The sequence below is a fragment of the Lasioglossum baleicum genome, chromosome 8, assembly GCF_051020765.1.
Source record: "Lasioglossum baleicum chromosome 8, iyLasBale1, whole genome shotgun sequence".
Classification (NCBI taxonomy): Eukaryota; Metazoa; Arthropoda; class Insecta; order Hymenoptera; family Halictidae; genus Lasioglossum; species Lasioglossum baleicum.
In genome coordinates this window covers 15,354,121-15,376,893 of record NC_134936.1, presented here as the reverse complement: position 1 = coordinate 15,376,893, position 22,773 = coordinate 15,354,121, and the positions used below count along the sequence as shown (strand labels likewise).

The window sequence follows — 22,773 nt, the reverse complement described above, 5'->3', positions numbered from 1 at the left end:
TAGCACTCGAGCGGTGACCCAGAGAAAAAGAGAGTCACCACTAAAAATTGCTATACCATTATTCAAAATATTCTTGGGGCTATTAAATGTGTTGGTATCTAATCAATTACGAAACATTTAAGTATTGTATGAGCTGTTTTATCAATTTCATATTCATGAAATGGGCAAAATGATGTAATCGAGTTGTTCTAGATCGGAAGAAATGTTTAATTTTGATTTTAAGCATTGCTAGCTTCATCGGGAGTCCGATGTTCACACTGGTGCGAGTCCTACGGTGCTCTACTAATGAAACGTCTAACAAGTGCAGTAAGTTCATGTTGTGTAACACATATCTGACTGGAATTTTTGCTCTATTCTCATCCAGCTGTTCTTCCTTTATGTTTTCTAATAAACTATGATCTCATCTTTCGTTAATGCTCATGCGTTATTTTTCATTCATTTCAATTGGAAGCAACTAGAACCATTTATTCGCAGCAAGACACAAATGAGACCGGTGTGACTAATACGTACAACATTAGTCACTATTAGAAATTCCCATCTGTTTTTCGATATTGCTAAAATAAACTGCGAGATGGTTGATATATTGGTCGTACGGTCGGCTACGTGTGTAAAATGATGGCGATAACCGAGATTACTGGTAATAATCAATTGCAACAGTAATCAGGGAATGATCAATTTTGATGAATGATGCCGAGGTCTGTCCGGGACAATCTTGGCACCCTTATTGCACCTATGGCCTCAATTGTCTTCGTAGCAGGGCCCTCTGCGCGGAGTCGATTCCTTTCAGAGATGCGTCGAGAGATGATGATTCGGTTTGTATGGGTTGCTCGCAGCGCAGCGTAGCGCAGCGCAGCGTAGCGCAGCGCAGCCCAAATAGCTGCCTCGGATATCGTCGAACGAATAAAAAGAACGGTCTATTTATCATGACACCCGCGATCGTAAAGAAAGGTCTTTCGAGGATACTCACGGGGGTTGTCTGATTCATCAGCTTCATTCATCAACGTCCGCCGCTTCTGTTTCTTTCATTTCTTTGAAACCTAACACGCTCTCACTCGAGCTGCGCCGTGGTACGTACATACGCGCATCATGTGAGAGAGCATGACCGGTCCACCGGACCATTATAATTGAACAGTTCATTAGAGGATGAGGTCTAATGCTCCGTCTGTCGATACGGATCGTTCTAATCAGGGACTTAATACCGGTAAAACTTTCATGCCGTTATTATGCCAAGAGGCTGTACCGAAACCGAAATAGATAGAAACCGAAATCGTTAAAATACCGGTGTATTTTACGTACCGGTCCCGCAGAACGAAACAAAACTGAATTTCGATAATGAATTGATTTTCTATTTTAGTTCGTATCAGATCGAGATCATATTTTTCGCGTACAGAGTTGTGCGAGAAGCGATCCAGCACACCCGCGGCCCGAATATCTGTTCTCCAGGATCCCAGTCGTCGATCCATCGGGGTCCCGTAGCCCTGGTCCCCTATCTCTCTTCCTGTCCGACGAATTATCGCGTGTACTCGAGGATAAACTCGGCTCGGATTCAATACGGTGGCCCCGTCGGGGCCGCGGTATCGATCGAGTATCTCCCACTAATTGGGATTTCGCGGGATCCCGGGGCACAGACTATGAAAAAACGTGAAGCAAAACGGAGGAGGGCGTGGGTCCCAACATGGTATGACGCGATAATGCGGTACGGGCCACGTTGAACGTCTCGGGGGGCGAAAGAAGAGGCAGAAGAACGAAAAGAAGAAGAACAACCAACAAGAAGGAGGAAGAAGACAGAGAAAGGGTGGGAGGGGGGTAAGGAGGGTGGGGCCTGCCGCACTGACCTTGACTAGGCCCGAAGTTGAGGTGGGTTGAGGTGCTGCCGGGCCCTGTCCACCTTCCCCCACCACTCCCTTCTTCCACGAGCACCGAGTCCTCTCTTTTCTCTCTGTCCCTCTCACGGCCGCCTCTCGTCTCGTCGGGCCCCACCGGGCCTGCCTCGTAGTTCTGCATTCGCAGACTCCTCCATCAAGGACATCACAAAAAGTACATTAGACGAAAACACGTTGCCATTATACCGCGGCGAGCACCGCGAGAGGAGAGCGAAAACGCTACGTCTGCTCTCTCCGAGGCTCTGGCCGGTGTACAGCCACTGCAGCGGCTACAACGACCACCACCATAGGCACAGTCGCCGACATTCGGGCCCCCGCAACACCATGAAAAAAGCCCGTGGTCTGCTACGCAGCCTTTCTACGACCACGCCAACTTTAGGCCGGGCTCGAGACTCCTTGCTCCCGAATTTACGCTAATCACACCCTCTTCGAATACCCTCACCCTGGACCGGCTTCAAAATACCTACGTCAATATATTCCAAGCGCCGCCATCCCCAAATCAGGATATTTTTTCAATCGATCATGACTAGACTAGCGGATCTTTATGCATTTATTGGAAAATTGACAAAGAAAACATGTCAATGTATGATTTCCCCTCTGTTAAAGTCATTAAGGGAAGAAATAACATTCAATTTAGTTTCTATTTCTTGCAATCGATGCGGACAATTGTTATTTCGCATAAAGATCCGCAGTCTAATCATTTAGAGCAGAGATTTGGTACTTAATGCGTTAAACGATTCGCACCTCCCTTTTGTACAGTATCTAGAATCGCGTCGTGACAGTTCCGAGGGGTCAGTACACCTCTCCGAGGATTCCCATCAGCGTCTACCTCAGCAAAGGTATTTTTGACAGGTTGCTAACAGCGGTTCCCCGAATCGCGCGAGTGTCGAAAACGGAGGTGGCGAAACGCGCCTTAACTGCCGCCTTTATTTCTGGCCCTCGCGGTGTGTGCATCTCGCCTCTCACTCTCTCTTCCTATCTCTCTTTCTCCCAAGATCAAGGTCAGCAGTCGGAGATGACTGGACTCTTTAAGCGACGTACCTTTTCTTCGTAACCCGCGACGACGACTCTCGCGTTCTCTATCCTAAACCGTGCACGTACCAGCGTCGATTTCCGATCGAGAGCTGCCAGGTGAATAATGGCTGGCTACCGGCAGCTAGAAAGTTTGTCACGCGATCCTCGAACACGTCCCGACTATCCGTAAGAAACGACGGACTAGGTGGGAGGTGAAAAAATCGCGGAAGCACGCGGAAAAATCAGCTGGTAACTAACGGTGTTGCACGGTTGCGCGTGCGATCGAGCTTTTGTGTCCACGGCGATCTCGTTTTCGCGAGTTGCATGAAACATGGGCTCCGCTTGTAATTATCATCGTTACCGGTGCACCACGGCGGATATTTTATCATCCGGACGGGCCCGAGGAGCCGCGCGGTTTGTCGCGCTATAAATCCTGTGCCGCAAACGAGCAAGAACCCGTGCTCGGTTCTTGCGATTCGTCGCGAGTCGCCTGCCACTCTTTCAAGAGGCCTCTAACTGCCTATAACGGATAAACCACCGGCTATCCCGATTAGCCAGAATGCCTCGGACTACCGGCCGCCACAATTCCACGCTCGCTTTCTCCCTGGAACGAGCCAGCGGGAGACTCTAATCGCGAGTAACTTTCGGGGGCATGTTCTCGAAAGTTTGCATTTTTGATTCGCCTAAAAATATTTCCGAGCTCGTTGCATTTGTTGGACCCGTTACTTCCGACCCGAAGGACGTACGGTGTACGTCCTGATGCAACATGATGAATTCTCATCCTTTTATGATTCTACAGTAACAAAACACATGTTCAAAAAATAACAAAAAAGCTCTTATATGGGCTTTATAGACGAAGAAAAAAATTCGTCACAGTATTTATTGCAATATAAACGTAATATAAACATCTATAAAGCCCATAAAAAAAATTTATTCTCGACTTGCTGTCTGTGAATGACACTCGTCAAGGTGTAATAGAGCAAGTATATGTATATATGCCAACAAAGCCTTATAACAAACTTTAAATTTCAGTCAATGTCGCGGGTTTTCGTATATTCGTCCCACTATGCGGCGTACCTCCGTCGGTTCGGAAGGGTTGAGGACGGAGCTCGGCGCTCGGAGAACGTTTCCGGTGAATTTATCGCTCGGCTTTGGCTCCTCCAACGACTCCTGCGCCAGACACTTCTCCGCGGATCCTCCTTTTTCGTCGTGACGTCTAAATACTGCGCCTGCAGGCTTGCAGGCCGTAAAAGCGCGATTTCAAAGGAGCGTCTTATAACGCGGCCGCGATTGCTGAAGATATCACCGTGAACTTGATTGATAGCGCTGCCGCCTTTTCTGGAGTGCTTCGAGCATTGAGACGCGGTGCCGAGACTGTCGCAATTGCTTTCCGCGAGACTGACGTCCTTTTAGAATGAGAATGCTCGGGGAAACGCGGATTTGCGGAGATAATTGCGAAGGAAGATTGCACGATGATTGATCTGCTTTATTACATTTGAACTGCGGATGTTTGTGCCGTTTAGAGCATTCGCAAAAAATTTTCTGAAATACTACCCTGTTGAAAAAATTACAGGGAAAGTCGAACAATACACGTGCCATTCATTTATTTATCAATTTCTATTTTGTCACCTTCGAAATAATCCCCATTGATAGCAATTTTTGCTTGATCTCCTGAATCGATTGAAATCGATGTCCCGGAGCTTGATCGGGCGAATACGATTGTCATAGAACGGTTAATTTCGTTTTTCACACATAATGAAGATACGTCGCCGATGAATTTCAACATTATTATGAATAATCGCCGCTCGTTCGAACCTCGATTGACAAAATCAACTGCTGTTTATAAACTATTCAGCTGATCTGAAACTGGCAACGCAAATATGTTCTAAACAGGTGTAGTAACTGCATAGAATAAAAATAAGAGATGTAGCATTGCACGATTTCTTGTACACGAGACAGTCCTGGAACTTTTTCAACAGGGTAGTATATGGAAACGCGGTGTACTTGCTGAGACTGTGTTCAGGGTGCAGTTCAGCGGAGAATCTTCGCGATGGAAACGAGTTAATTCCGCGGTCGTTGGACAGCCATAACGCGGCGACGATTTCGTTTTTTATTTGGTCGAAGATAAAAGCGGCGTCTCGTCTGCCCCGGGGTCGTTTTAATTGCGTTAGTTCGAGCGCGGTTCAGTCGGAAAGTAGAAAATGGCCCCGTAAACGGGTTCCTGGCTGTCTGTTATGCTCGCTATGCAGTTAGATCTCCTGTGAAAGTCGATTCTCGGGACGCCCACTCTCGGTGCTCGTGTACTCGTTGTCCGAGTACACCGATGTCAAACCCGCGATCCGTCGTCGGACCAGTCGAAGATCGTTGAACGATAGCTCTCCCACAGAAAATCGTTGCGATATTTACGACTGTCGATAAAATAATCGATATCCCCCGGCTTTCAACGGGAGAAGTTGTTAACTAGTTGGAAAATAATGGCCAGCCTTAAAAACCGTATCGTTACCCGATATATTTGCATCGTATAAGTTTACGCTTCTGTCCCCGCGATAGCTCTTTATCTTTATCACGGCCTGTAGGTTTATTATCGCCTGTATACCATGTACAAGCCGCGAGCTTATGGTGCGGCGACATTCCACGCATGGGAAAAACGGGGTTTATTCGAGGGGACTCGCGAGCTGCTAGAAAAATTCGGTTCTGCGAATTAAACCTTCGATCACTGGAGCCTGTGTGCGTACTCGCCTCACCTTTTTACTGTTTTTCACCTGACGTGGAAAGCCTTGCCATTTTTGGACGCTGCAACCTTTCAATCCACTCGGTTGTCCTTTTTGTCTGGTGGCAAGAATCAATTTAACCTATTCACTGAAGACTCTGCAGGAATGTCCGGACACAAAGAATCAATAATAAATTTCGTTTGTCTTGCAAGAAAAATTAGTAATCCAATTTGTAAGGCTCGGAAAGTATTCGAAAGTGCTTTCAACTTGTCGGACAGCTGCCTCTCCTCGGAATCAAAGGAATGATTTCCTCGAGGCGTTGGTAATTCTGAAAACCGTGTTTCAGCGTCGCGTCCCGATGAATGAAGCTATCGACTGGCTGGTAGCGAGACAACTCTGTTGACAAACGATATAGTAGAAGTGTCCATCAATCCGCAAGTAGAATCGATAAAGCGTCCAGTCATTCTTGACAATAGGATGACTTCGTCGTCGTCATTACCACAGAGAGTAGTGTCGTGCAGACAACACGCGCTCTCTCTCACTCTCACTCTCTCTCTCTCCCTCCAATAGTCAGTCCCGTGCCTCCTTTTACGCGATGATGAGCACACGAGCACTCGGGCCGGAGTCATTTAAACGCGCCTCGTCATCGAACATACAGCGGTACCCGCGTTTATACCACGCGGTACGCTGCTCGAAATAATTAGAGGATCGCGTACTCTCGGCTCTGAGGTAAGGATTATTTTTAGAGCCGCTTCTCGGACGTTCATCCGTTGCAACGTGATATTAAACCTACATTGTTCGAACCGTTAATTTATTCTCCATCTACCGGAGTCCTGCCTCGGCACGATATTATATCCTTTTAAATTGAAGACCCCTCGGGTTAGTCCCTTGCACGCAACATTTCTTATTATTAAAAATCAATTCGTCATTTACTTTCTAGAAATCGAACACAGCTACGAGAAATGTTAAAAACTCTGAATCACTGACACTGAGTTTCAGGTGAACGTGTTAGGTGACTCAGCCTCCGACTCGGTCACTTTCTTGTGTGTGTGTGTGTGCAATTTTTCAGCGGATTACTCAAAACGCGTTTGAATAGCTGTTCGAAAGACCACCCAGCGTGGTTGAATTAAAAGTCGTGACTGGCCGGGCTTCAATTGCGTTCGTTAATTTTTATTTATTAATTACACGGAGGAAATACGTACAGCCGCGCGGCACATTAACGCGAATTATCTGACGTCAGGGTCCCGGGACCGGAGGCCCGAAAACTTGGGAGAGGGGGCCAGGTGAAATACACCGGCGGGCACCGCCCACATTTTAGGTATAGCTCGCGACAAGTCCTTGGCATTAAATATGTAAATGCTTCTGGGGACCAGCACGCACAGACGCAGACCGTTTAATTCGTTGGTGAATCGACAATCGCGTCGACATCTCGTCAATTGGCTTTTCGGACGGCGTTCCATGAAACCATTGGCCGGTAATTAGGTTGCGCATAATGATAACCGGACAAACATGTTGGCTAGTCTCTGGTACACGCGTCTCTCTCTCTTTCTGTTTTTTTCTCTCTCTGCTCTCCTCTCTGTTTCTCTTTAGCTCTTTGTCGATATTGCGCGTGTGTGACCGGTCCCAGACAAACAAGCGGGTCGATTAAATTATTATTCTCACGGAGGCTCGTTAACAACGGAGGAGAAAAATACTGGCGCGAGCAGCTCGCAAAGGAATTACTCCGATCTTAATTGCCGTTTCTGCGAACCGAGAGGAAAAGTCGTCGGAAGGGACCCAGCGCCAGCCGTCTTTTTTCGACATTTACATTTGCACATTTACGAACCGCACGTTGATTTATTACGCCGTTGTTCTTGTTCGTCCGCCTACCGAGCCTACGGCGACTTTCCATCGCTCTCCGCGCCGTAATTTCTATCGTGAGTTGCGACACATGGGTCTCGAGCGATTAGGAATTCGAGAAATGGGAAGTTCTTGCGGTACCAACATGGCTGCTTCCGGTCACGATCCACTTTTAATGAGGAAGAATCTCGGAAGATCTGCCGTTGCGCCTGACACAAGAAAAATATTGTAGAAATAAGTCTGTCTTTAAAAGAACTTCGTCTTGTCGACATTTTTTTCGGACACCCAGTACGTGGCGAATTAAGTAATTACACCAGGTTTTCAATGTAAAACACGGACCGTTTACTTTTATTAATGACGTAATTTTCGGGGGAACCGTACGACCTTGTTTCCGAGTATTCGCCATTTTCGTGTCGCAGCAGCCCGGTGTGTGTATTCTTATCTCCGCATCAACTGTCCAGAATCTTATTAACGCAAGGCTGTAGGCGCCCGATCCCGTCTTTCTCTCTATTTAATTCCGGAAAAAAAGAAAAAGCTGCTTGTTTTTTTAGGAAAAATTACCGGACACCTATAACTAGGAATATCCTCCGTCGTTGCTTTCAAGGTAAGAAGTCGCAAAAACAAACGTTACAAAGCATCCGCGGGTTCTTTTATCACTCGAGTGAACTGAAATGACTCATAAAATACTATGATATAGTGTTTACAGAGTAGACGGCGAGGTCATGCATGAGATATCAAGGTAGTTTGTTGCAAAGAGTGCGCCGTGAGTCAATTATTCTGCTGATTATCACGGGCTGTGAAACAAAAGTATATTCATTCGAAACGGAAACATTGTGTTAATTAATCTTTGGTATCTAATTGCAATCTCCCGCATGGACATTCGACACTCAACCTACAGAGTCGACCTTATCTGTGGGTCTAGCCGATTAAGGTGGTCAAAACTGCCCTTAGAGGTTTTTCAATGACTATCGAACCACTCGGAAGCTGACCAAGAAAAGCCCTCTAACATCTCTGGTCTCTGATGCGTTCTAAAAATCTGATATAAATGTGACATATTAGAGAATTTTCCAGATCTTTTTGTTGCGAACTGTTCTCGTAAAAAAATGAAAAACCAACAAGTGTAACTTTCCTCCTCAAAGCAGAAACGTTTCGAATGGTTCGATAGCCATTGAAAAGCCTCTGAGGGCATGAGTTTGATCATCTTAATCGGCTAGGTCCTTTTATGAATGATTATTGATAAAAACGAAACAGAACGCTTTAAATAAAACAATTAAAACGGAGACTTCTCCGTAAAATTACGAGCTTAACATTAAAGTGTCTTTAACCATAAAATGTACCAGCAATTAAAAACAAATCTGAGAGGGTAGGAACCTGTCTGCTTGCAGTAACGACAGTATAATTATTCCCTGGCGAATAGCAAACTACCAAGAAAATGCATTCTAAAGGAAACAACAACCTCGCCGTTCGCCCAGCTGCAGAGAGATTAGAGTAGCAAGTGCAAACAGCTCTCGAAATGTAAAAACAACTTGCGTCAGTGGGTGCTCATAGACCGAAGTAAATCATGACCTCAAACGCAAGCAGGTTTCGCAGACGGACTCCGCGAACGGGGCAACAAACGGGCCAGTGGATCTGAAGTGTTTAAAAGTTTCAAATATAGCTGAAGTTCTAGCAGTCTCGAGTGCCCGTCGAATTCGACGAGCGAAACAAACACGCGTACTCGTGCAACCGTGTACCGTCGCGTCGAGTCGCGAATATAATTTCGGCGATCATGGTCATAGCCGAAACGTGTATTTGGCGGCAGGGCGATGATCGAGGAGGCGCGTGTGCCGCTCGGTTACGTGCCGATCGCAGTAAACAGCCGAGTAAAGTAATTTGTGGGCCGAACGTGAGCAAGAGAGCGCGTGTCCGCGCGCGGAGAGTACTCGTGCCACTTATAGTAACGAGTATCGAACGGATTCCTGTTATTCGAGAGCCGGCCGAACGATTTCTCGCGCGCGTCCATTTTCGCCCCGGTAACCAAAGTGCCCGGTAATAACTTAATCGGCGTGTTCAAGGCTTAATTGCCCCCGAGGATGTGCCCGTCGTTGGATACTCGCCGTTATTATGCCTCCTTTCAATCGTTCAACGCCTCTTTCGTAGCCTATAAAACCGAGCCGTCGAAAATGGCACCTCGAGATCAACGCGCATTTTTTCCCGTCGACTAACAGCTCCGAGGTTTCAATTAAAACACTTTTCTAACCCGAAGAAACCGATAAATGCCAGCTGAAAGATGCAAACAATATTTTTCAGGATTCTATCTCCGACAATAAAAGTGTCTAAGTTGTTCCGTAATCTCCCTTATAGTTCATAAAATGCACCACGGAACGAGTCCAAATTGTATCCAATCTTACGTACACTACCGGCCAAAAGTTTGGAATCACTTGCTGATTTTTGTAATGATCGAATATATCCATGAAATTTTGATATGATTCATCGTTATTATATTGAATATTAATAACTAGTTGAATAATATTTCTAAACAGATTTCAGCATTTTCTTATGCCCACAAAGCTCTTGTATAGTTTATACAGCCTGTGTAAGATCTTTGGCAATTTCTATAATAATCAGAAGCATGGAAAAATATGAAATCGTGATTCGAAGCTTTTGGCCGGTAGTGTATGTCTGTATTTCTGGTGCTATAAGTATCAAGGTAATTATTGAAATGATACCCATACTAGGAAGAGGTGTCCATCGTTTTATGCTCGCCATTATTACGCCTCCTGCGGATCGCCATTCCTCTTAAACTGAATTGGAGCACGATACGGAAAATGGGAAACCGTCAATTTTACGGCAAACGCTCGTTTTGCTGAACGATTGTAGGAGGGGCACTCTAAAGCCTCGCGTTCCTATTTGTTTTTTCCTGTGGACTCCAGAGCTGAGAGAGAGAGATTCGATTTTATTCCTCGATGTTTACTGCTTCATTCATTTTATTACTGGATTGTGGATTTGCTTTTATGGTGTGTTTAAATTTCTGGAATGCAAGAAAACCTGGCAGACCTATCTCATACAATAGAATAATAATATGTACTGCTTAAAGCCCTCACATTATTCTGTCGTCGAACCGCAAGAACGCACTCCAATTTCCCTGGGTGAGGAATCAGATTTAATTAAAAAGGAATTCACCGTACAAAAATAATACATTAAACAATAGGATACAGTCGATTCGTGCACCGCAGGGAACAATCGTGCAAACAATTGACCCTGGCCACACAGTCCGTTATTTATTCTAGATTTCGCTCGATCTCACGGTTCCATTCGAAGCAGCCCAGCGATCGTGGAAACAGCTTAAAAATCACAAGATAACAGTAACGTGATCGCGGTACGGGGCATGTCGTTTAATTATCCGTACGAAAAATGATTTTAATGGCATGCTCGCAGGAGAAGTGGCGGCGGTTTATCGTCGAGCGGTGTCTTGCGCGTAATGGCCGCGATAAATCGGCTTAAATACAGAAATAAAAATTGGCGAGTCGCGATTATGAGGGTCGATCGCGCGAGAATTCGAGCCCGGGGGAAAAATATAGCCTCGTTATGTCTGCGCCAGCGCCTCGGCCCACTTGCTCCTTATCTGTCGCTCCATTTGCATGAGAAACTGCGGCCACAGACCGCGATACTACTCGTCGAAACCCTGTGATTAGGTAGACGGAGTTGACAAGAACCTTTAAGAAGGATTGTCGAATTCTACGTCTTCTTCCTTCCAGTTTTCGCAATCTACCTGCAGAAACACAGAGGAGACTGTGCACACCGACGCGACGACGCGACGTTCTCGCATTGCGCCCGAGCGTTAAATGCTCGTAAAAAGCTCCCATCGAACCCGGATATTCCAATAAACGCTGGAATTCCACCGGTATTCCATTATACGCTTGTATATAGGGTGGCCTTTAATTGGGTATCGAGTTTCACGGGTAGATTTATTTGAAGTTTAAACGTCCACGCCACCGATAATATGCCCGGTGGAATGTGCCGTTTAAAAGCCTCGTTCTTCGCAATAATTGATCATTCCCGGCCGAGAACGGTATGAGAAATCCCAGTTTTTCGAATCTAATTGGAAACGCGCGAGTCGGCAGATCTATTCTCGCTTTGACCGATTCAATATTTCATTGTTCGAGGATACAGCAAATATACAACTTTGCAGGATGGAGAAAAATTGTTTTGGGCCAGGGTAGAATTTTTAAAGCGTGCTCGGCACTCGTACAAAAATGGTACCTCGATGGGACCTCTGTCCGCCTCCGTGCATCGATGTTTTCTTGTAGTAGAGTCACACCCACGCGTGCACTATGTATCCGTGAAACAGCACCTCTAAGTTGTGTGAAGCTACGGCGTTGGAGGCGGGCTGGATGCTTAGAAGGCTATAAAAAGAGAAAGCCGGACGGCATAGAGGCATATACACTGCCGCTCAAAAGTATGTGGGCATTGTCATTTTTTCGGAGTCCGTAATATAAATTTATTTTATTGAACGATGTTTACTAGAGAATTCTCTGGCCAACGTGTATCTATTAACCAGTTAACTGCGTTCGTCGTGTAATAACTATTGCGGTGTAATAACAATAATCTTTTCAAGAATGAACTGTTACTTTTTTATTATTTTTATTACTGTTAATTCTTCCTCGTTTTTCGTGAAATTTAGAATAGAACCATTTGCCCTGCGTTCGACGTGTATACTCGTCATTGCTTGATTCCAATTCCGCACTCTGTGGGGGATTTTTAACTAAATTTTTACTAAAACTACTTTTTTAAAGTTTTTTTACTAGAACTTTAACTTTAACTAAATTCCGCAGTTAAGAGGTTAATAGTGCCAGCGGAAAGTAGGCTAGTTCGCAGGAGCTAGATTGGACGTGTGTGAAATGGTCGCCATTCCTAATCGTTAGAGTATGTAGTACGATAAGAAGAAATCTGAACAAGTCTTAGCAACGTGAAATGGTCATTTTTTAGATCGTAACTATCTGTAGGCGATCGCAATTATGAAAATGTCACCATACTTTTGGCCAGCAGTGTACACCGACACGTGTGCGTGTAGTTCGTGCACAGACGAGAGCAGTGGGTGTACAGGTCGAGAATGTGTGCGGCTGTAAAACGTAGGACAGGATTATCCTAAGACCGTTTCTTAACGGGCCGGGACGCGCATTCGCCGCGTGTTCTACCCAGAAAATAAACGATACGATAAAAATGTTCGTGGATACGCTTTTATGAAATTGCGATAAAAAGAACTCGGTTTTGGGGCCGACGGGTTGGGAGGAGGATTTTATGTAATTCGTCGGAACCCGATGCGTAGACGATGTACGGATCGGTTAGGGCCCCGCGAGACGGCTCGTAAAATTTCGGTCGAACCACGAAATTCGTACAAAGTCGGCGCAATAAAAGGTTCCGGACCGGGACTGGAATCTTACCTTGTCGATTCTTTCAAAAGAAAAGGTACCCTCGCCAGGTTTAACGAACGCTTCATGCCGGCCACATATCATTCGCGTTCGAATGCTAGGAACAGAAAGGATCTTACCGGTCCCCCGATTTGCATAAAACTTTGGACCAGGTCACACTTGAAACCTAGATCTCTTCGAAATTCTGCTCTGGCAGACTTGGAGAAATCTAAACTATTCATTCTTGGTTCTAATCGGGGATGCAACCCTTCGGGAACACCTATTTTTAGGAGACAGGCTTCATCCGTCACGTTTCAACCCTGTGAACGATGCGGAAGTAGAATTTGATTTGAAATGTTATTGGAGATCGACATAATTGGCTTACCGTGGCTTTCACAAGATCCTTATTGAAATATTTAAGACTATATTTCTGAAATCCGTTCCACAAACACCAAATACCTAAAACTGGCACCTCTGAACGAGCTCCACATTGCCCAACAAATCCCCCTAGTCTTTATTCTTTGGAATGAAAATCTTAAGACTGTTACAGCCACTTTCTCGGAGCCTATAAAACCAGGTACCCAAAAATGGCACCCGAAGACCAGCATCCAACCTCGAATCTTTATTACTGGAAATAAATGATCTATCTCCTCCACTTTACCGAATCTCTGCAAAAAACGGAGAAACCGACCACTCGGGGGCATAAAGCGATCGCCGAAAATGGCCAGAAATGCGCCTAATCTCTTCCTTTCGGTTCTCTCTCGGCGCAAAACCGATTTGGCCTAAGCTAGAGCCTAAGTGCGGAGCGTAGAACGTGATCCACGATTACCCGAAGTGTTTCTCGTCGTGTACAGCTTGTTGCTTAACATCCAGGCATGTCGTGTGCCTAGAGCAACTGCCAGCGTAATTATTGGCCCGTCTCTCCCACCTTTCTCGATCTTGTGTTACGTTATTCACAGTGTGGCGTGGCGTGGCGTGGCATTGCCACGCCGTGAGCAAGAACTTGTACAGCCCGCTGGTATAACGGTGACCCACAAAATCGGGATCCCCGAGTGCCGGTGTAATTATTACTGTGGCCCATTCATTGTGAAAACTCGCCTCGCGACGGCGCACGGGGGATAATGAGCGAGATTCAACCATCCCCGTGTAATTACCGCCGCTGTAAGGTTATCGGGAGTGCAGAATAATTGGCGATGATGCATGCAATTTCTATTGTCCCACGGCGACTTTTATCGACCCCCGGCTCATTGTAATCCTCGAATTTATACGCCGTGAATCAGCTTTCGAGAACCTTGATCGACAATTATCGTCGCTGCCTGAAGGGAACCACGCGTATTCGATTAATAGTGTGCGGCGGACACTATAACGTACCAAAATTAACTGGGAAAACGGTAGGAGACATTGTCGGTTGCAGAATATTGTCAAGGACACTTTTCTATCGACTAGAAACTATTCAAGAAATTTTGTTGCTCGGGTAATGCGGTTGAAAATGCCAACAATCCAAGTTTCGATCTTGCGAGGAGTCCAGAGTTGACCGGACGGAGCCGCTCAAGTTTAAACACTCGTAACTAGACTGCGGATGTTTATGCAAAATAAAAATTTCTTACCTAAATTGCAACAAACTGGAATGAAATAGAAATTTATTTTCTTTCCTATTATGTTTAATTTTAATTAATTAATTTATTTAATGTTGCTTCAACATCCAAGGTCATTAGCAACACGGTACATTCTCTTACAATATTAGTATCTTTGATATACTGGACAAGACCGGCGATATATTCCTCAGAATCTAACAGAATGGGTAAGGATCCAGGCAACATAACTGTTGCACCACTTAGCTTCTAGGATTGAAACTTGGATTTTCGGATGGCATAAGAAAAAGACAGAATCTTCTGGTTGCCCAGGGAACAGTGCAGCCCGTAATTGTCTACCAGCTTGTACAGATACGCTAAAGCTCGAACGCAGACTACAGCTGCCAGCTATCAGACTCTATCGGAGAGAGAGCCGGATAGACTGTGAAACGCGTCGACGCGTATTCCCGTCTCGAGTTATCTCGAGGTAATCGAGTCCACCTCGAGCAATCGACCGACGTCCTTAATCATTCGATTGGATCTAATTCGCGTTCATGATTCTCTATGCCGTCGTGTTCGTTCCCGGTTCAAGGGCACATACTATAGAGCTTCGATTCTCGGTACCCTAACGTGGTCTCTCTAGTCCAGCAATCGTTACGATTGTAATGTAAAATTTGACGATTTCTCGATTTTATCGAGGGACTCGAGAACCTTTCCGAAGGGAACGCGGTCAGGTGCTTGCCATCTGCTGCCTGATGGTCGGGGCCCTTCAAGGAACGAAACCCGTGGCGACCCTGTTTACCGTCGAAAAACTTCGCTGTTGTTCTTCGAAGTAACTGGAGACCGTCTTATAGTAAGTTGACACGGGACCAGTAATTCTCGGACTTCCGGGTACTCGAATTGGAGCCGCTGTGAATTATGGCTGTTCCGTGCCGTACGATTGCTATATAATTCAATATTTTAGTCTCCGTTTGTCTTCGGCAGTACTGCAATTCTCTCAGGAATATAGTTGCTAAGTTTATGATTGTTTCAGACAAGTTCGCATCCGTCTCTCCGGTCATCCCTTGAAAATCGTCCCTGAACATTATTCATTAGCCCTTCGAGGACGACCGCGATCGTCATTCTCTTTCTCTGTGATGGATACTGCATTAGGTCGTCCAAAAAGTTTCTTTCGCAATGCGTACATTTAATATTGTTACATCACACAAGTATATACAGTAAGGAGTACATTCAACACAGTTTAAATCAGAATAACTTTTTTATAAATGGACCAAACGACTCCAATTTCTCTGTAAGGCTAGAAGAATTAGTTTAGTAAATTATGTCTTAAAAATATTTTGAGAAAATGCATTTGGTCGGAATTGCGAAGAAAATAAATAGTAAGAATTGATTTTTACTACTTTTTTTAGCTGGGACAATAACGAAAATTTATTGGGAGTCGCAGTAGGACAATTTTCCAACGCGAGGGAATTGTCCTGGTGAAAATTCGCGTGTCGCAGAGCACGCGAGGGTAGAAAAGAATTGCAGGTTGGGTACCGTTGTCACGAACGTGTCGAGCAATTGTCGTGAGCGGTGTCGCGGGCTCTTTTGTGGCAGTCTGGACTCGGATCGAGACGACTGCTACCTCTAATCGCGACAAACTTTTAATTCCCTAATTGCGCGATAAGGGGTGCAGATGTGCTGGGAGTCGCCGAGGCCGGAGAGCGTTAGGCGATGGAGCAATTATCGAGTGCCGTGCGCGCTCGTTACCAGAGAGGAAGGCGTGCACAGACGGCGCCGAGAGCCGGGGAAAATAATTTTAGGCCCGATAACGATCGGTCCGGTAATTCGCCGCAATCGAGAACAATTTACGGCTCGTGCTCGGGCCGGTTACCGCCGCGGGTGCAGCAGCGCAGCGTCGCGACGCAAACGGAGTGCAGCTGCACTCTGGTGCACCCGCGCTTGTAGTTCCGTGTCACGGAATCGGCGCCAGGCGTCGCTTGACGCTCTCCAAACGAAACTTACAACTGTTTTCAGGCTTCCTTTCAGCTTGGAGGTTTGTCGCAAATCAAGCTGAAACTGCAACCCCGAGTGCATTTGCTCGCAAAGAGCTTCGAATGAAGCATAAAATGGCTCATATGATTTTTATCGGGCATTTTAAACGGAGAGTCAAGTGCACTGTTAGTGAAATGTAAAACAACTGGAGGAAAATGGTTAAATACCGGTATGATAAATTGGGTCTCGAGTAAACGAGCATCTAAACAGAGTGCGTCGCTGGAAAAACTCGAAGCTCGTGCTCGAGTGCGAACGGGATACGGGGATGGATGCTAAATCTGCCTCGCTCGAGGCGGCTAGACGCGGCCTACATTTCCGCAGGCAACGCTGATGCAACTGCAGTTCGTTCTGCCGGCGAAACAGGTGCGGGTGCACGGCGAGAGCCGCGCGAAACTGAGATTTAGGATGACAGACGATACGGTTAAATCGCGAGGCGAGAAGAGAACGGTATGCCGATGTGCTCTAGCAACTTAAAGTCTCCGGGCACTTCGGTATGGTTGCACAACTCCGATCATGAGGATCGGCAGGAATAATCGAAATCATGAAGACATGAAACATTCGCTAGTATTTTAAAAAACGATTTTGGAACACTGCATGATTTCTGACACTAATGTGACAAGTCAGGCGACCTCGGACTGGAGATATTTATGAGTTAAAGAGATTGTTTCTCGGAGGATTTAGTGGACAGGTCTGAAATGGAAAAATTTGGTGCCTCGTCCAGGGAGTTTCAACGAGTTATACTTTTTATTAGACAGCGACGAATGTTCCCGCTGGAAAAAACCCGACGATGGTACTTGTCCGTGCATTCAAAAATAACTGCGGAAATGCCGGGGCAGTGAATAATTAAAACGTGGAACGATTTTGTAAGGGGCGCTTGAGGACGCGGTGAATCCATCCGGTGGAGAAGTAGCGGCTTTCGGAGCCTGTATATTTAGCATTGATTCTTTCGAGAGAGAGAAACTGGATGGACGATTATTCGAAGAGCCTCGGGGCCGATGACAATACCGCTAATAGGTTTTCAGAACTTGTCCGCTCGGAGAGAATGCATTTTTTTCATTATCGAGGTTTTCACCCTCGTACAAAGGGCGGAGATTCGTGATAGAAAAGAAATGGATTACACAATTTCAGCGGAGCTTCAATGCAATTTGTAATATTGTTAAACGTGTTATCTCATCTTCACTCAAGTGTTCTACTAGATGGCACATGTTTAAGTTAATAATAAATGGCAAGAATCGTTAGGGGTTGTGGAGATGGATTCTCGGTTAACTTTCTGGAATCTTGAATGTAGTAAAATTTTGTTATCTGGAAATCGAGCAGTTTATCTTTTTAGGTGATAAGAATTGTTTCACGAAGAATTTAGCCCTCCCGATGTTTAAACTACCCCTTGAATCGCCATGTTAGAGTCATCTGGTGGTAAAACCGTTGCTCTCAGCCTCTTTACATCTTGCTGGCGTCGCTGCTGCTTGTCGGTAAGAGAGGATTCTCTGTGGTCGATATCGTTTCAGCGGAGAATAGGAATGTCCGCGGCACTTTAGTTTGCTTGGTCGACCACAAGCGGCAGCTTCGAGCTGTTCCTGGAGCTCCCACTTTATCAAAAGTCGACTAACCCTCGACCACAGCGCAAACAAGGTATAGGGGTGGCACAATCATCATGTGGGACTCGAAGATACACGGTCTGAGATACCGACGACGCGTGACGTCGCTGAGGATCAATTTTCCAATGCCTAACAAAAATATTTCTGAAGTGAACAAACCACTAACTCCTCATTTTGTACCCAAAAATCCTTCTCCTCTGCAAACGGTAAAAAGCGTGTTCGATTAAGGACCGTGGAACTTTTCCAATGGAAAATTTCTGTCATTGTACCACATAGCGGAAAGAATTCGGAAAAGTTGGGACGCGCACAGTGCCAAAGGTGACTGGCGTCTCTTGGCACAGAAATCGACGCGTCCGTGCTTCAGGCGCCGACGCATAGTTCGCCTGCACTCGCCTCTATTATCTAAACAGTCGACAGCGCATTTAAATATGAAACATCGCCTCTGCACAGGAAACACTGCGGCTAATTCTCTCCCTCTTTCGAACTACGAGGAACACAACGCCGCGCTCTAAATTGAAAGGGAAAATCCTTCGCAATGGCGCGATTCGTACGTAAAATACCGGTGGAGGAAAAATTAGCGACGATTAAGGAAATGACTGACAGCGTGTCTTGCCTGCAGCGACACAACAGGAAGCTGACCCAGTTGAATTCTTGAAAACACCCGGGGGAAAAAGTTGACAGGCCTTAAAACGCGAGTACTTAGCTCCGTATTCTATAAGAAGTTAACTAAGTTCGTTTTTCAGTAAACTCTGATAGGTTTGATCAATTTCTCGCGTTTCGGCACGCTTCGAAAGGGCTGCTACGTTGGTTAACGTCTCCGGGAGCAAAGGTGAGCTAATAGAGGGGTGCAAACGTGAGTTTAAGGGGGACTGGATGTTACGTCAGTCCTGTGAGAGTCCCAGGGATCAATCTATGTACCTGCACGTGTCCTCCACCAACACAATGCTTTTCCACCCCATTTATCGACCGCTTTCATCCTTTCTTCACCCTTTCCTCGCAATCCTCGGCTTTTCGGAGCAACTTCCACATGGTCCGCTCGCACAATGGCCGCACCATCCCGATATATCCTGTTCGGGTCATGAAATCAAAGCCTCGCAAGTTGACTGAACTCCCGCGAAAGCGGAATAACATGTCTTGGGTCAAGACGAGGTATTTTCATCCTCGGTGATAAGATCGTGCAGGCTGTTCGACACGTGAACACCATTAAACGTTGATGATATCTCGAGGATTATTTTGTTTGGCGTGCGTCTGTAGCTTCGACAAATTTCAGAGGCACGCTGCCTGATTGCAACCTAGACACAACCCAGACCTACTTATCGATTAGAATGCACGGTTGTTTGCGGACAGGGTCTTTATGCCTGACCACCGCCGATGACTTCTTAGATCCTCTGAGAGACGAGCCACTCTCACGCCATTCTCCCTTTCGACCGTCGTTTGCGTTTCTGCACGCAATTTGCCGCGAGACTGCAATCTTCTGCATCTTCAGCTAATCCTCTTGATGCGTTCCTTTTTACTCGCGGACTCCCGACGTTCCAATTTCGTGGAGGTTTTCAAGGTGTTTTACACAATTTACTTGTTACGCTTGTTTCGGTGATTAACCCCTCCGATAACCGATATGGTCCCTAGGGACCTTTGACGTTTCCAACGATGCAGCATTTCATTACGGTTCGACCAATAGATATAATATCACCATTAGGGTGAAAAGACACAACAATTAAATGCATCACACGTTTAAAAAGTTATCGGACGGTTAATGAATCCTAAATACTTGATCCACAAAGCAAACACGAGCTTCATAGTTGCCCGGCGTGGAGCAACGCGTTTTACTCAATAGCCGAACGAGTTAAAACGCTGTTCCCTTGACACGTTACAAAGGACGATTAATCATCGCAGGAGAGCGGAGGCTCGTTTCCCGGTTTCTGGCGGATGTTATTCGGTTACACCTAACAGCAGGCCCGGGCCCGGTGATTCAGAATCCGCTCGCGAGGATTGTCTAGCGTGGATCGGTCGCATTCTTCTTCCCGAGTTTCTCCGTTGAACGAGGAAAATTACGACGAATCGAGGCTCACTCGGCTCTCTCGGCTGGCAGAGTTTTCGGTGTGGCGGCCACCGTTTTATTTATAGCGGAGGAGGTCGTGATGCGTTCCAAAAGCTTCTCGTCCCACCAGTACCACACGTACAGGCATACCGGGCTTGTCTCGTACCAGTTTCCACTGATCTGTCCGTGAGACCAAGACAAAAAACGATCGGATACGTCGATCCACGCGAATATCGATCGTTGATCACCGGTGAACCGCGAATTTCCACCAGCAAACCAGAAAAATACCAAACCCTGCTACACGGGGTACACGTGACACGATCGTTCAACCGTGTTCCGAGTGATAACCAAGTGGCAAAGTATTTGACCAACGCTAGAGACCCTCGGCGAGCTTTTCCGGAGGCTTGTCGCAGTTAGGGGATCGCGCTGGATGTCCTACGAACTGTGGGATGCATCGATAGCCTCTGTCTATCTATCAGCGTCCATTCTTCTATCATCACATTTTTGCAATCGTTAGATTCGTCGGTATAAACTTCGTTCTTGGAGATTCTTCAAGCCACCAGGTTCAGAAGTCAAGGTTAAGGCTGAAGATTCACGACATCTCGCTATAGCGTTCGCTCTTCGGCAGGGATCCAAAGATTAATCATTAATAAGCGCAGCTGATGCTAATTAGGCTGGTTTCTCGCTAGCGTTTTATCGAATTGGTTCTCGATGCATCCCACGAGGCTTCCAGAGCCAGCTCAGCCGCGGAGTGCGTGAAAGTGAGAACGAACTGACAGCCGGCCGTGTGATAAATGCGGTTTCGAACCAGAACTCGACGTGCCTCTTACCGGAAGTCGATGGACTCGCGAAGCTGACGAATACTGTTGCACGAACGCGATACCTTGTCCGACGATTATTGTCACGCGACAGGTTCGCATAAACCCGGGATCGCTATCGCGAGCTTGCGGATAGGTCGCAGAAAGATGGCGCATCGAATTCGGCGGCCGGCGAAGAGGGAGCTTTACAAGCCCTTTGGCAAGAGGAAGGTAATTGATTTTTTTGATTTTCGTCAAGAATTTGTTGTAGTTTAACACTGAACTACTTTTACCGAGTTACTTTTTGAGACGTGTACTTGACACTCGGGTCTCGGAAAGTTCTTTTTTTAGAAAAAAAGCAGAAAATGTGAATATTTAATGGTTTAGGAATACAAACCATAGAAGTAATAGAAATACAAACGAGCCACTCGCGCGCATGTTACATTATAATTAATGACGGTCCGAGTTTCTGAGACTAAGGTTGCCAGAAATGTTTTATCCAAATATAGAAAAAGTATTGAAAACTGCAATTATGTATATATGAGATAGGCTCAAAATATAGGAGTTCAAGTAAAAGAGGTACACCGAAAATTTTAAACTTTTTTATTCAGACAAAGATTTTTGAAAATTCCTATAGGTACGTAAAGATCAAGTTCAAATATAGAAGACTCACATCAAATATAGAAGATCTGGCAACCTTATCTGAGACCCACAGTGCAGTTCCAGGGTTAAGATGAAAGTGATGAACGCTAACAAACGTTTTACAAAAATGCTACAGACCATCGGCCGATAAATTGTTGAGCGAATCGAACGGAATTTCGATGAGCGACGCTAGAAAGTAATGGGCCGGGTGATGACTCTAGAACTAAGGCTCGCTAGAAGTTCTGAACACGCCTGGGAATATGAAACGCTTGGAAACTTGCCCCAACTTGTCCGACAATTTACCCAACATTTAGAAAATTGGTTCATTTTTGTGTACACTCGCTCCGAGAGTTTCTTGCCGTTTCCTTTCTGTGGGCTCGTTACTTCCTAGCGGGTTTTAGAGGCTCTAGAAACTCTCGAGTTAACGAAGCTAGTTGCGTTTATAGTCGACAATTTGCATGGAGGATAGTTTTCAGTTTTGTTCAGGGGGTAGACTCGTTTCCAGGATTGCGAGGGTGCGGGATGCGCGTTCTCATTTCTCAATAAAAGTGAAAGATCAATCGAGGCCGCGATCGCCATCAAAAGTCCTAGTTTTACAAGCATGTAGCTGTCACAGCTTTATGAAAATAGCTACAGGCGCAGCTGTATGCTTCCGAATAATGCAAATTGCGATCTAGACCGATCTTTTTCTTTGCAATCCTGGAAAAACGAGTCTACCCCCTTAAGTGGGGCAAAGGCAGCAATCGAAGCGCAAGTAAAAATAAACAGGCTTATGTTAATAGGTGATGAACCCTGTAATACCAGACTATACCTGTCTTTGTTCCTCGTGATCGATTGTGATTTATAGAAGGAACTGTTCGCCGGTGACAATCGATCGTCGCCTGAAAAGAGAGTCGGATCCGCGACAATTCTATTTTTGCGATTGCCTCTAAACGACAGGATGCCTCTAATGCAGCGTTTACACTGAAATAGCTGAGACGTCCTTCGATGCCCCAGAGTCCTCGTTGTCGCCAAGTTTCGACAGACCAACCTTCCCGCAAAAATCATTCGTAAATGTTTCGTCGATATTGTTTATTTTTTAAAAAGGGCGGAGATCGATGTTCCGCTACACGCGTGACCGCGCGTGAATGCAGCTGCTCGAATTCGATCAGTCTGCGGTCGCGAGTGGCCACGAAGACGGACATGCGCGGCTCATGGGGAGGCCACGCATGCACTCGGAACTTATCTCGGAGGTGCATTCGACTAATTGGGTGGCATCA

The 22,773-nt window shown here is 45.9% G+C and overlaps 1 protein-coding gene across 9 annotated transcripts in view; it reads left to right on the top strand.

Moving 5' to 3' along the window:
- Ca-beta (Calcium channel protein beta subunit) overlaps positions 1–22,773 on the top strand; it is a 96,675-nt gene that overhangs the window by 44,591 nt on the left and 29,311 nt on the right. Inside the window, exon 1 of one of the 9 annotated variants that reach the window (XM_076428946.1) lies at positions 1,829–21,103. The exons of the other annotated variants lie outside the window; for them this stretch is intronic. Within the exon in view, the coding sequence (XP_076285061.1) occupies positions 21,041–21,103 (63 nt within the window). The 5' untranslated portion in view covers positions 1,829–21,040. Of the gene's footprint in view, positions 1–1,828; positions 21,104–22,773 lie in introns of those variants that run through there. 9 annotated transcript variants of the gene reach the window in all.